General features: G+C 48.1%; 1 protein-coding gene across 1 annotated transcript in view; it reads right to left on the reverse strand.

Annotated features, from left to right (window-relative positions):
- Positions 1-216: 216 nt before the first annotated feature.
- Positions 217-15,981, reverse strand: part of LOC144941832 (docking protein 2-like) — a 32,899-nt gene continuing 17,134 nt past the window's right edge. The window contains exons 2-5 of the mRNA XM_078868314.1: positions 13,919-14,206; positions 8,011-8,104; positions 2,663-2,835; positions 217-1,703 (exon numbers count right to left, since the gene is read on the reverse strand). Coding sequence (XP_078724440.1) covers positions 861-1,703; positions 2,663-2,835; positions 8,011-8,104; positions 13,919-14,206 — 1,398 coding nt within the window. The 3' untranslated portion in view covers positions 217-860. The remainder of the gene's footprint in view (positions 1,704-2,662; positions 2,836-8,010; positions 8,105-13,918; positions 14,207-15,981) is intronic.

The following is a 15,981-nucleotide window of genomic DNA, read 5'->3' on the forward strand; positions in this document are numbered from 1 at the left end:
GTTGAGAAGTGTTTAAGTCCTAAATGTGTTTTTATTTAATTCGTATAAATTGCATGTACGTTACTTATGTTTTAAACTGGGTTTCGTAAAGATACGTCATTGTTGATCGTGATGAGTCAAGAACTACTATCTGTATATCTGTGCTCCACGGCTCACTGGGTGAGAAGTGGTGGAGCTGTCTCCATGTAGTTCTCATTCTATTGACTATGGAGAGAACAAAGCTGGGTTTGGAAATTGTATTCACAATGATGATGAACCTCCAGTTCAATCTTTAAAATGTTAGTCCAACCCTCTACAAAATACAGTTATTTGGCAACACTCTGCTGGCAGTGGTGCACAAGCACAAATAACAAAAACTCACATTTGTAAATAGGTTGCTATAAAGAAGAGCCATTGTGCCCGACACATCGCCTATTACACATTTTATTTTTAAGGCCACGGTGTTAATGACGCTCGTGTTGAATTTTTTTGTCAACATACGGTTGTATGGAATGTTTATTTTAGACATCGACACCACATGAAACCATTAAAAATGTCATTACAAAAAGTTAAATTACAATGAGGGATCAAACTAACTTCCCAACCAATTAAACTTTATTGATCAAAAATGCAAAAATATATTAGCTGGCAAAACGACCAAAATGGATTATGGTGCGGATTAAAGAAAAAGGTAGATAGAGGTTTATTAATTGAATAAAATATCCGATTAATGAGCACATTATTATCTTACACCAAACTTCGCGGTTATATTCATCATCAACGTAAATGACAAATGCCAAAGACATATGTGGCACGCGTTTTGAGCAGGCCAACACGTTTGGATATATGAAAGATTTAATCAAGACAACTCCATCATTTGTTTAAAACGTTATGACTTTCTCTTCAAAGGAATCCTCTGTACGGGCAGCAGAGGGATAGGTCAACTCATCGCAGCTTCTCACTCGCACCACCGCTGGAGGCTTCTTATTCACCTTGCAGTAGAGGGCTGACACATCCTCATCGACATTTACGGACGCGGGGATCGGACGACTGGGCAAGAGCGGAACTTTGATCGGTCGATCATTTGGCTTCGGAAAATGTGGCTTTGCAGGGGGTACTGGCGCGGTCGGCCGTGGCGCAGCCTCATCTTTCTGAACCTCATCTTTGCAATGAATGGTGCTGTAGATGGTCTTCGCAGCGCTGCTGCGAGCAGCGCACTCAGGATCGTCGTAAATGTGCTCTGCCCGGGGAGGCTGGCTGTTTGGCATCGCCGGCACACGGTTTTTGCCAAGCAGACAACCGTCGTAAACCTCCGAATAGACGGGCTCGCTATTCCGCTTTGAATTCTTCTTCGGAAAGACGGGCTCCGAATTCGGAGAGGGGGGAAACTTCAAGGGTGACATCTTGCCCCCGTTAGGCTTTCCGCCGTAGGGCAGCAGAATGGCTCCCTCGGGTTTAAGTGACATGAGCTTCATCCCGTCGGCCGCAGGTCCAGCAGCGTGCAGGAATTCATCGGCCTCCACGTGACGCACCGGCGAAGCGTTCGCTCGCGAGAAGTGAGTTGCGCTCGAGTCCACGTTGGTGCTGCCACCATGATTTCCTGGTGGCAGTTTGCTGATGAAATTGACGATAAGATTGAATATTTCCTTTCCCTGGGTCGTCTCGAAAATGAAATTGCCCGGTCCAGTCTGGCACCTACGCCCAGCTTCGAACGTGAACATTTTCTGCAAACGAAACATTACAGCATATTGTGCTTTAGCAGGAATTAATTTGTTTTCTTTGTATGTACATATTTTGAACTTCTTTCGCACCGTACATAGCCAACCATGCTAATCGGAGGTGCTGGGGAGAGACAACAATTAATGGAATCATGACGGGAAAGAATCATTGCACGTCTCGACAAAGAATAAACCGAGTATGGAGACTAGGTGGGAGAAGGCCGACGCAGACGAGCCGTGGATCTCAGTGGAGCTGCAAGTCGGTTGCCTCCGTGTGCTTGGCAGTGTAATGGTGTTCACCTCTTTATCATCTATAGGCAGATCATCGAGGTTGTGGATTTACGGTGCTCATTCACACATTTTAAGTGCACTTTTGTAGAATAGCTGCTCCTCACCCGTCAGTACCCAGGGGACAGGGCACATTCTATGCCAGGCGTGGCCAAACCGCAGCTCGCCAGCTGATTGCGGCTTCCTGGCACAGCTCAAGTGCGGTTCGATGAAGACATGGATTTTTTCTTTAACTTTTTAATAACAACAACAACAACATTTTAGACTGTAGAAAATTGCGTTTACAGCAGCGGCCGGGGGTGCTCGTCCCTGGCAGCAGAACCACAAGTGACTCCAAAGCCCTCTGGCACATCTCTAAATTCACAATTGCACAGTCAGCCAGCGCAAGCAAGGCGGCCGCCCTCTGACCGCCACGTGCTCGAGAATGTAAAACGACGAGCCTCGTGGCTCTCACCCACATCAAGACTCGAGAACGCAGCTCACGGCGTTCTACGTCGTCACCGCCTATTCTACGTGGGTAGCTAACGGATGTTTTGTTACAGCCCCATTTGTACACGCTTTGCATTGTGTGTTTTTGTTTTGTTCCGGGCCATCTTCCCCCCCCCCCCCGCAGTTACCCAGGGTAACTGAGGGTGAACCACTCCGTGAAGGGCAGTGAAGGTGGGAGCGGGGCACACCTGGTCCTTGCCGTATCGGCGCAGGGAGTCGAGGGCCCAGGACTGCAGCACAAGGCGCGTGTTCTGGTCCATGAGCTCGAGCCTCTCCTGGTTCACCTTCAGGATGTACTTCCCCTGCAGCTTACTCCGCTCCGACGCGTCTGTCTTCTGGGTCACCACCAAGAACTCGTCCACTGTGAACGTTGAAATGAGCCGCGCGTCATTGCCTCTCCCTCCCTACGAGCGTGAATCTGCCAGCCTTTGTTACGCGACGATGGAGTACATGCCCGTGCTTCCAGGTACATCAGGCCTCAAAGGAGGTTTTGTCTGCGAGCCCATTGGAAGTACAGCCAAATGAACGGTGTGCGGTTAGCTACGCGAGCCAACCAAACCACACTCCATGGAAGTGGACAGGTTTGGATTGGTGTTGTGTGCGTGGTTTTGTGCACGTCTGAGACTTTGTGGAAGGTTTTGTGTGTGTGGCGTGTTTGGGCATGTGTCACTGTGTCTAGGTGGTACGTTTTGTGTGTGTGGTGTGTAAAACAGGTACATTAGAGTGTGCGGTGTGTATGTGGTAGGTTTTGTGTGTGTTGGTGTATATGTCCTTTGTTTGTGTGTGCATGAAAGAGGCTGCCGTGAGGTGTGTGTTGAGTTTGTGTTTTATCATCTTCTACACCATCTTTGCCGAAAGACATCTTCATTACTATTGTCGTCATCTTTGCTATGCTCACAGAAGCCCCATTCATTTCAGTCGTGATTCCTGTACCCTTTTCCACATAAATGGTATTTCTGGTGTCGATTTCAACACAGCCATTGGACGGTACGCTTTGGGAAATCCTCACGGAAAACAATGGCAATTTTCACAAATTCCACTCAATTCAAAGAATCAAGTCGAACTTCTGGGGTTGGGATCGGACAAACAGCCTGCATGAGTGAAACACACCACAGGTCGATCCATTTGTAGATAACCCACTGATGCATCATGACTCTTGCTTCTCAAAAGGTAATTTTATTTTGCTAAAGGGATGGCTCCATATTGTAGAGGCGAGCGTCAAATATTTTACAAGGGTATTGAGGCTGTTGGATGACACGCAGAGGCTTTGAAATCATGCGGCTGTTATAACGTCTTCCTCTTATTTTATTGGGGTATCTATACATGGATTACTCCACTGTAGTCTCGAGACACACACTCACAAGGAGACACACACTGACACAGAGACACATACTGACAAGGAGACACACACCGAGATGCAGACTCGAGAAAATTGGGGAAATTGTCACAAATTTTGGCCCCGCTCGATTTCCTTGTTCGCAATCAGATAACGAATCACGCAAGGCATTGTGAATTTTCCCTCCGCTACAACACATCACCACCACATCACCACCTACAACACATCACCACCACATCACCACCTACAACACATCACCACCACATTACCACCTACAACACATCACCACCACATCACCACCTACAACACATCACCACCACATCACCAACTACAACACATCACCACCACATTACCACCTACAACACATCACCACCACATCACCACCTACAACACATCACCACCACATCACCAACTACAACACATCACCACCACATCACCACCTACAACACATCACCACCACATCACCACCTACAACACATCACCACCACATTACCACCTACAACACATCACCACCACATCACCACCTACAACACATCACCACCACATCACCACCTACAACACATCACCACCACATCACCACCTACAACACATCACCACCACATTACCACCTACAACACATCACCACCACATCACCACCTACAACACATCACCACCACATCACCACCTACAACACATCACCACCACATTACCACCTACAACACATCACCACCACATCACCACCTACAACACATCACCACCACATCACCACCTACAACACATCACCACCACATCACCACCTACAACACATCACCACCACATCACCACCTACAACACATCACCACCACATCACCAACTACAACACATCACCACCACATCACCACCTACAACACATCACCACCACATTACCAACTACAACACATCACCACCACATCACCACCTACAACACATCACCACCACATCACCACCTACAACACATCACCACCACATCACCACCTACAACACATCACCACCACATCACCAACTACAACACATCACCACCACATCACCAACTACAACACATCACCACCACATTACCAACTACAACACATCACCACCACATCACCACCTACAACACATCACCACCACATCACCACCTACAACACATCACCACCACATCACCACCTACAACACATCACCACCACATCACCACCTACAACACATCACCACCACATCACCACCTACAACACATCACCACCACATTACCACCTACAACACATCACCACCACATCACCACCTACAACACATCACCACCACATCACCACCTACAACACATCACCACCACATTACCACCTACAACACATCACCACCACATCACCACCTACAACACATCACCACCACATTACCAACTACAACACATCACCACCTACAACACATCAACACCACATCACCACCTACAACACATCACCACCACATCACCACCTACAACACATCACCACCACATCACCACCTACAACACATCACCACCACATCACCACCTACAACACATCACCACCACATCACCAACTACAACACATCACCACCACATCACCACCTACAACACATCACCACCACATTGCCACCTACAACACATCACCACCTACAACACATTACCAGCCACCCACCCGGGCTCACGATGGGTGAGAGCACTGCCCCGTGGTGGTCACTGTGTGCTCTTGCAGCGCCCTCAAGCGAAGGCGAGCAGAAGGGCAATGCTCTAAGGAGAGCACTGGGATTTAAACCTGCTGAGAGATCGTATGACATCTACAAAGCCTAAAGCGTGTTCCACGTGTGGCTTTTCAGACATTGGAACAATCTTGTTTATATTCTTTGACATCAATGCCGCCTTAGAGCACACAGCCAGCCTCTCCTTCAACCCACACGCAAATAGAACCAGCTGATACAGTGCCGACGTGCAGCGCCTTGCTGTCGATAAGACAGAAAAACCCACGAAGGTTGATGGCACAGAGATAGTCTGCTGTGTGTGGCCATATTTACATTAAAACATCAGATAGCTTTTAATGTCAGAATGCCAATATTGTGAGTGACAGTCCGATTGATTTGATGATCAATTGTCTTTCCTTGGCTTGGTGTGGTGATATGACCGAGCGGTGGCATGTTTGCCGCTCGTTGCGGAGGTTCCCTGTTTGTGCCCAGTGACCACCCTGGTAAATACTGCCGGAGCATTAACCCACAAAGCACGCGCCGTCTCCTTCACGGTTTCTGTCAAAGATCCCCGTGACGTTATTCGTGAAAGAGCCGGCTACACGTGCCGGCGTCACGGGCCAGATTCGCATATTACCAGATTGAAAAAAGCCACAAAGAAGCATCGCGCCCCCGACTGACAAACTAATGCCCAAGTATAAGAACAGGTTTTACCCTTTCTGGCAACAAAACAGTTGTGTGAAGATGTTCAAACACCAAACAGACACCTTTCGCAAGGAATCATGTCTGCATTAAGCACACACGATACTTGTGGTGAACATGCAAAAAAAAACATTATCTGGTAATATATGGCATTGTCTTTGGAACTGATTGGTCTACACCAGAGACAGCCTTCTTTAGGGCCTGGTCTCAACCAGTGTTAGACCAGAGGACGGCAAGAGGCAGACAGCACAAAGACAATGCCACTATCAGGGCATCAATAGCTCGCGGTGAGCAGCTACAACATGGGACCATGCAGGTGCTGCCACCACCACGTGCTACACAGAGACTGCTACCACCACGTGCTACACAGAGACTGCTACCACCACGTGCTACACAGAGACTGCTACCACCACGTGCTACACAGAGACTGCTACCACCACGTGCTACACAGAGACTGCTACCACCTCGTGCTACAGAGACTGCTACCACCACGTGCTACACAGAGACTGCTACCACCACGTGCTACACAGAGACTGCTACCACCACGTGCTACACAGAGACTGCTACCACCTCGTGCTACACAGAGACTGCTACCACCACGTGCTACACAGAGACTGCTACCACCACGTGCTACACAGAGACTGCTACCACCTCCTGCTACACAGAGACTGCTACCACCACGTGCTACACAGAGACTGCTACCACCACGTGCTACACAGAGTCTGCTACCACCACGTGCTACACAGAGACTGCTACCACCTCCTGCTACACAGAGACTGCTACCACCTCGTGCTACACAGAGACTGCTACCACCACGTGCTACACAGAGTCTGCTACCACCACGTGCTACACAGAGTCTGCTACCACCACGTGCTACACAGAGACTGCTACCACCTCCTGCTACACAGAGACTGCTACCACCTCCTGCTACACAGAGACTGCTACCACCACGTGCTACACAGAGACTGCTACCACCTCCTGCTACACAGAGACTGCTACCACCTCCTGCTACACAGAGACTGCTACCACCACGTGCTACACAGAGACTGCTACCACCTCGTGCTACAGAGACTGCTACCACCACGTGCTACACAGAGACTGCTACCACCACGTGCTACACAGAGACTGCTACCACCTCGTGCTACACAGAGACTGCTACCACCACGTGCTACACAGAGACTGCTACCACCTCGTGCTACACAGAGTCTGCTACCACCACGTGCTACACAGAGACTGCTACCACCTCCTGCTACACAGAGACTGCAACTACCACGTGCTACACAGAGACTGCTACCACCACGTGCTACACAGGGACTGCTACCACCACGTGCTACACAGAGACTGCTACCACCACGTGCTACACAGAGACTGCTACCACCTCGTGCTACACAGAGACTACTACCACCTCGTGCTACACAGGGACTGCTGCCACTTGGGGCCCCTTGGCTAAACTGCAGCAGTACACTGAAATGGTTGAGATAAGCCATTTAAGTGATCTATAAATGAAATCCATATCCTGAGAAGACCTCACGTTGTTGCTGTTATATTTTCCACAAACAAATCAATGTGATTGGGTGTGCATGGACATGTTGTTTCCACTATTGTCTTCTTACACCGAATCCACAAATGTTCCCATAGATATATACGTTTTTAAACCTTACATAAATGTATGCACACCTGCTATGTTTTTGAAATGTTATTAATATCCACAAAATATTAGCAGATACTCTACACTTTCCACATTTTTCCAAGAACGTTTTAAATACCCTTTAAAGTGGCTTGAGTGAACCCTACGGCGATTCTGAAGGAGAAATTAAGTAAACTAAAACATCTGTTTACCTTCGTCAGCAGAAGAATAGATGCTGTTCTCCTCCATCTCCAGGGGCTTAGAGCCAAGGCCATTATCCAATGATCCATATCCTGAAGCCGCCTGCTGCTCATGGACAGATGGAGAGGAAAACAAGAAAGGAAGCGATGCGTATTAAGGTAGGGCACATTAAGGTGGCGCACACGTGAAATATACAACACACGGGCAGATGAACCCAGCACATTCTGCTGAATAAACAAAAAGGGTGAAGCAGTTTAAATGGTGGTCAAGCTTCCGGAGTGCCGCATCCCCTCCTCCTCAGCACCTCTCCCCTCTACTCCCCCCACCCCCCCATCCCCCCCTCCCCTTGTCTACCCAGCACTATGAACCACAGTTGGTCCAATCGGTATGTTCTGTGGGGTAAAGTGTGGGGACCCCGATCTCTTCCACGCCGTCTGGCCGATGTGGCAAAATCGGCCAAGTTATCCGAGGTGTGCTGGAGAGCTCCCTCCAGTGGATGGATCTCCGCCAGCAGTGGCAAGAGCAAGTTGTTTCACGCCTGCACCTTTGCCTTTACCACCCGTTTACCTACATGTGTATATATGTACACCCCTTTGTCCATCCACTGCTGGATGAGGGCCTTCCCATGCGAAGTGGATTGTGGAGGATTTTGGCCATGCTGGTCAGGGAGGATGGGTGAATATGGGGAGCAAACACATTGCTTTGGTACCCTGTACCTATAACAACGTGAGCTCCCATGGTAAAACGATATGCTTGAATATATAAAATTCAAAACAATCTAGACAACAATGTGAAAGATTACGCCCAGGAGAAAGGATGGAAAAAAATACAAGTTAGCACACATTCGAAGTACAAAACAGCGAGCGAACATGCTGTGTTTATCTCTGCAGGCAGTGGGTGCGAAGGCTTGACTGTAGGTATGCTATCAACCGGCGATCAACCAAACTCTACATGTATTGCATGAGTGGGAGTTGTGTTTGCTTTAAGTAACGATTTCTGTGCAACAGCTTATTTCTTCACCACAAAAAACCCTTCATTGATTACATCTAGAAAGCACCCCGAATTTGTACGCAACGCTGAAAGCGCAAGTCAGCTCACAGCATCTAGCGTGATCTTGCTTAACGGGGTCACGACGGAGTCGATGTTAAGCAAATTTAGAAAATTAGTAACGACGCGATTTGCTTTCGTATGCCGCACAGTCTCCGATCTTTCACGCTCTGTGTGTACGAGGAAAGGCTGCGACACTCATCGCTTACCGCAAGCGCGGCCGATTTGTGCATCATCTCCCGAGCCCCCTTCAACATTTGCAGGCAGTCTGTACGGCGGGCCGAGTCGGGCTGCCACCTACCCCACTGTAGAAAAACCCCACGTGTACTTCCCGGCCAGATTAGCTCTCTCAAAACAGTTTCCAGTTTCCTACAATTCAACACAAGGGCTGTGACAGATCTGAGATAGGGACAAGCGATTCCTGCCACCCGAACGCAGATGCCTCAACACCCCCACCCACCTTCTCCCCACCCCAATGTACAGGGTGGTCCAGATGTCTTGTGGCCCCCAATTAATTGGCCCCAATTAATTGACCCCTTAAGGGCGCAATGCCCGAACCACAAAAACGAAGGAGGCATCATCACAGAGACACACTCTGCTGCTCCAGACGCGGTTGTCTGGCTCTACCACCTGAATGTGGAGTTGTGGCTCTGCATCTACATCAGCAGCCACACGAAAGTAGAAGAATTTCTTTTAAAAATAAACCTTACTTAATTTTTTTTTATAAAGGTTTGGGATAACGATATTGGGGGGGGGGTTACAAGACATCTGGACCACCCTGTACAATAGCCACAACTTTCAGCATGGAGTGCTTGGAGAGGCAAGAGCAGCTCCCCAAACTGGTTCGGGCAGGCACGTGTGGGACGGGCAGGCACGTGTGGGACGGGAGGGGAAGGAACGCGTACCGAGCCAACTCCTCGGCTGATGAAACCGCAGTGCACAGAACGGGGCAGGTTTGGACCGCGCGCAATGCACGAATACACCAGCGGCATGCAGCAGAAAGTGGCCAATCTCGCTGGGACATTTGGGTTATGAGTGGGCGGATAGGCATGGTAGGTTGGTAAATACTGTACCAGCCTCAGTTACAAAGACCCATGCCGTGTGTTGCTCTGTAAACGTCTCGATATCAAGTATTACGAGGACAAGATATTCACAATCATATCCAGCCCTTTTGTCATTCCACCATCGTCATGAGAGTTGTTTGACCACACTTCACCACACTGGTCACTGCAAGTTGCTAAACACGAGTGGGGATGGGTGGGGGGGGCCAGGTCTGATCCGCATGTCACTCGGTGCCGCCCACGTTCGCCGCCGAGGTTGGGGATCGAACTCAGGTCGCCGGGTTCACAGCGCGCATCGTTGGCCGCTGCGCACCGGCTACTCTATCGCAGTGTGTACAATTTGCAAAGATGTGCAGTCGATATTGATCAAACTTAGTAATACAACGGCAGAGGCAAACACCACCATAACACTATCAAACACAGTGAGCTGACAATTTCAATGAACACCAAATGATCATACTCGTCAAGGCCTCTTGTTTTAAACAGGCAGTGCACTGTGTCGACATACATTCAGGGCGACGTTCACATACTTTGACAAGGTGTGAAAGTAAAATTTGGCGTGAATCAGCAAAGCCCGGAACCTCCCTATTCAAATCTTTATCTATCCTGAATTCACAGGAGATTTGCCAGAGATTCACCGAAACGCCTCCAACCAGCCAGAGGGCGTGAGGCGTGACGTCAGTTGCTCTGTGCCAAACGCCCGTCCAGGTGTGTGCCTCGACACCTGCGGTGAGACAGGTAAAGGTGCAGCCCTGCAGGTGCTTGCGATTGTCGCTGCAAACGGAAGGGCCTCCACTGGAGCAAACTATGAAGGGCATTTGGCTTACGGTAGTTTTCTTGTTCATGTTTTAGTGTTGTGTTTGTTGCGGTTGCACCCGATTCAAGAGCCGAATGGCTCACAGGGCTACACCTAATAAATGAAACTGAAGCCACATTGACATGTTGGAACGGGTGGCCGTACCCACATTTTACTCCATTGCACGCGACCTGCCAATTGATGGAATGTGGTGTAGCCATTTACACTGCTGAGTGGACAGAGGCGGGGAGGGATTTAAGAAACTTGCACCATTGTTTTCACTGCGAAATTAAACTTGTGCTTCACCAGGTAAAGCACACCGAGCTATTACCGAGTTTTCAGAGGCAACCTGGCCACACGTGATCGCTTATACAAGTTAGCTTATCGTGTTTCTAAATATGGAGGGCGAACCCAAAGGACCCGGGGGAGAAATATGGACACAGCCACAGGGAGAGAGAATATGCAGCCTCTATAATACACAACAGATATCAGGGTCGGGATCAAACCCCCGACCTACTGTGTAGCAGGCGAGACAGATAACATCTCACCACATAACAAAGGTCAGCACCAGTCTTCCCGCATTATGAATAAAAATAGCAGTTTGTGCTGTTTACCGAAGTAAGCACTGAGAGGTCAGAAGCGCTTTAACCCCAATTCGACGTTGCTCGCATTCCCCGTCGTATCTCTCAGCAAGTATTCACATCGCTACTTCAGCAACAAACCAGTAACGTCCCTGCTGTTGTTCGATTTTAACCAAACATCTTCCTCGGTACAAAACAGCTGCTGTTTCCCTCACTCCTTTCCTCATGCCCCCAACTCCAGACAGGAGCCAGACGGCAAGCGGCAGCGCTCCTTCAATCTCCATTCTCCCCGCAGCCTCACTCAAAGCACGAGCTACCACTCGTGGCGATAGTGAGTGTGCACACGCTGGGGAGAGGCAGACAGCTGCGTCAGCGGTAGAAACTGGAAAGGTTCCAAAAGTGCAAATCCTGGTGAGAGGTTGACTCAACCCATCATCTCTCTGGGGTCGATAAAAAGCAGTATCACTTTGTGGGGGAGTCAACAGTGGTTGTCCCATGCAAAGAATCGCCACCGCCATTAGAACGTGGAATTTCCACCACTGGCTAAGCGCTGTAAACGGGAGATGAGAACAGCTTCAATGTGCATTTGAACAGGAAATCGCTTGGCACGCTGTGGTCGTTTTTTTTTTGACAACTTTGTTGAACAGTGCATACCATGAATGCATATCTATAACCGAACCTAAAATAATAACTCAACCTACCCACTGTTATAAAGACAATAACTGCAGTTGTCACTATCCTTTAAAAATATGCGCCCGCACACAGACTGTGTTAGAGAGCAACACTGCCCTCACACGCGAAGTCATCACTGAGCGTGGGAGTCTGCGCGTAGCTTTGGAGACGTTTTTGTACGGACATCATAATGGACAACTGCCTGAACTGTGGGGTGCTTCCCACTCATTTATGGTGAGTGCAGAAGGGTTTTCTGGGAAGTGGTCTGTACAAAGAGATAAGTATGGGGGGGGGGTGTAGGTTGTTCTCAAGTCTGTGTCTGTGGCGTGCGTTAGGGTGAACCGGAAGCAACAAGTAGGTTGTGGTGGCTGCTTCTGCTATTTTGGGAGCAGTTATTTTGACACCGTATGCTGAGGTCTCACAGGCCAAACAAAGGAAGGTCGTTATTACATTTGAAGATGTTTTTAATACTAAAAAATCCCATGTACAGTGTTTGATGTTATACACGTACAGCCCTTTGTTAATCCTCCCCACGAAGTCACGAGGTTCATGGGGATTATTTGACCATACTTCACCATGCTAGTCAGTGTGGGTTGGTGAATGTGTGTAACAAAGTCGTATGGGACAACAATGGACACGTTTGCTCAAAGGAAGACTAGGGGTTCAACCCATCCCACTGCAGGTCAAAACAGCTCTCTTTCCTCACACTGCTCAAGTTGGGAATACCCTCCCATCGTCTCCTTTCAACTTAAGTTCGTAGTATAATCTTGCACAATTAAAAAAAACGTATTAACTCTTATGTATTCAATCGTCAATAACGCTGTTTAATGTGGGTTGCTCAGCAATGTGAACTTTCGAACCTGTGATCAGAAACTGTGATTTAAATAAAAACATCACCTAAGATTGTTCACGGCACAAACAGGTGCAAGGCCTGTGAGCAGTGCCTCGTGGCTGTGAGTGGGTGTACACCAGAAATCTGCATTTAAAACAGTTCACACAAATATTTGAAACCACCATGTACATTCTGAATGTTTTATAATGTTTACTTCAAGGATATTAACAACCTTTTTTTATTCAATGGTAATTCTCTAAACCAGGATCCCAAACAGCTTGCTACCCACCACTCTGCCTCTTCATGTTAACCAACCTCCTCCGTTCAAACACAAATTAAGTCACTGCACGTAGCCATGCAGTGTGCGATGGTGTCGTCAAGGGGATTAAACCGTTACGTGAACTTCCGTCATCCTCGCAGCAGCAGCGGCTTTTTGACTCGCCATCGAATAAAGACGGTCACTGCACCCCGCGCTTTCAGATGCGTGTCTGCGGCCGTCTGGAACGCTCTTCCTTCCGATATTAAGAAGCCACTGGAGCTATGCACTTTGAAATCTAGATTGGAAACTCATTTTCTTAGAACTGCTTTTTGTGTTTAGTTTGTTGTCCTTCCCCTGCACCTCCGATTAGTATGCTTGGCTATGTACGGTGCGAAAGAAGTTCAGCATACATACCCGATGGTTGGTAAGCACGTACACATGCACACACGATCCCCAATTTAATATACATTTGCACTCTCTACGTCAAGCATGACGCGTTTAGCAACCGTGAGACATGTGCAGCTGTGCGCTCAGAATTAATTTGTACCCAAGCGGAAAACAATTAGTAATCACGGAACAGTAGACCATGGTGTTTCGTGAGGATTGGAGTTTGGGAAAAGTGGCGCTGAAGCAAATTCACTGCGATGATACCTAGTCGAACGGGCACTCACCGGGAAGGCGATCTGACAGAGCTGGCAGAACCAATCGTCAAAGTCCGCTCTCTCGGCCGCCAGGTAAAACTCCTTGGCCGTGGTCTCCAGGCGCAGGACGAGGCAGTCGCGCGGGGCGCCGAGCTCCTCGTTGCGCTTGATGCTCACGCAGTCGCTCATCTTGATGATCTTCTTCTCCTTGCTGCGGCTGTGCCGCTCGGCGGCGTCCTTTCCCTCGAGCAGCTCGAGGCGAGCGACGCCGCAGCTGCTGCCCGAGTAGAGCGCTCCGTGGACCTTACGCCACGCTCTCTGCGGGGGAGAGAATATGCCCAATTGTTTACACTCCGAGAACAGACTTGCTGCAGCGCTGCTCTGCCTACATTGAGAATCTCGACACAATGGTGTCTTGGAGGACATTATAAATCTAGCTGTGACGGTCCCACCTGATGACGGAGACTTGTGTTGCCTCCGAAACGTCGTGCTTTATAATTTTATTTCTATTATTATTGCTATTACTTTTTACTTTTATTATTTATTTTAACCTACGTAACTTTACCGAAAAAACCTAAGAGTATGAATCCTTGCAGTCACGAAAACTTCAAATCTAGAATTAAGGACATAATAAGTTCGAGTTATACGAGCGCGTAGGGTTTTTGCAGTTGTGCAGTGCAGTTCTCCGAATATTTTTTTGCGTTGTACCAGGTGTTGTGCAACAGGATGTCTCCACGCTTTGCTCCACAAGAGCTTTCCAGCACACGTCTCCACATCTCTGCTTGGTGTCAGCATCTCGCTGCATGCATCCGTATCAAACAATTTATACTTATTCCATAAATAAGCCATATTGTGTAATTATCTTAAAAAGTACAAACCATATGTGCTGCAATATGTATGAGGTTCGCAGGGTTTTTTTTTTACTGAAGTTACAAAACTGGCCCATATATAAATTTAAATAAATGTCTTTAATTTTACAGCCCTTTGTCAATCCACTGGTGGGGGAAGGCCTCTCCCACACCATGTCAGCATCTGTGGTCGACTTCTGTTTGTGTGTGTGGCTGCGTGCGAACACTTGTGCACAAGACAATGTGTGCAGTTGAGTGTATTAAGAAATTAGGTGTCACAATATGTATTCTATGGGTCTTTCGGTAAAGCCACGTGGCATAGAATATGTATTCCTGCAGTCACGAAAGCTCTAAGTCACAATATGGTCGGAACTTTTTGTGCATTTTGAGATGGCACCGGCCATAGGCGATGCAGTGTGAAGCCAAGAGGAAGTTCAAAACGTGTTTATGTCTAACTGTGATGACTTTAAGCTGGTTGGGGCCACACAATAAAAATGGACACTTTCAACCACCCACAATCCATACTCCAGTTAATGCCGAACATATTTAGGTTAACAAATGTGGAGCAGTGCCACTCGTAACCAACAGTTGCTTCAATTGTACACTCGAGTTCAAGTAGCGCATGTCGATGCCAAGCCAAGAGGAAGCTAGAGTCCAGTATTTGAAAAAAAAAGCGGACATTGAACGTAAATTGGTGAACAAGACATGGAATACAGTAACTTTGCATAATACATGTACCTTATTTTAACACCACAATTTTACAATGAAAATAAAAAAGAGATATGACTGTAATGTACTGCAATTGAACAAAGACAACCAGTCTGGACTTGCAATCCAAACAGCGGCAGTTTCATTCCATGGCCCTGCATGGCAGTTGAAAAGCAAACCCACTTACTGTAGATGACCTGGAAGTCACGTGGTGGAGGAAAGCGGAGGTACTCTGCCGCCCCCGTGATATTTTGCCAGTGTGGAAGAGTTGGCTAAAATACCCTTCCTCCAGCAGTGGCATGAGCAAGGCATTGCAGGCATGCACCTTGCAAAACTGACTCGCCAAAAATGTCCTGTAACATTTGAATATCTCCACTGCATCAATCCAAAATACGCTGCGCTACAGGTCACCATCCACGTTGGTGTGCCACTAACACCACGCGTGGACACACACAGCACGTGGACACACACAGCACGTGTTCCACCACTGCAGAGGAGAAGCCTTAAACAAGACCCTGTGAAACCACTACGAGACAG

The sequence above is a fragment of the Lampetra fluviatilis genome, chromosome 25 (assembly GCF_964198595.1).
Source record: "Lampetra fluviatilis chromosome 25, kcLamFluv1.1, whole genome shotgun sequence".
Taxonomy (NCBI): domain Eukaryota; kingdom Metazoa; phylum Chordata; class Hyperoartia; order Petromyzontiformes; family Petromyzontidae; genus Lampetra; species Lampetra fluviatilis.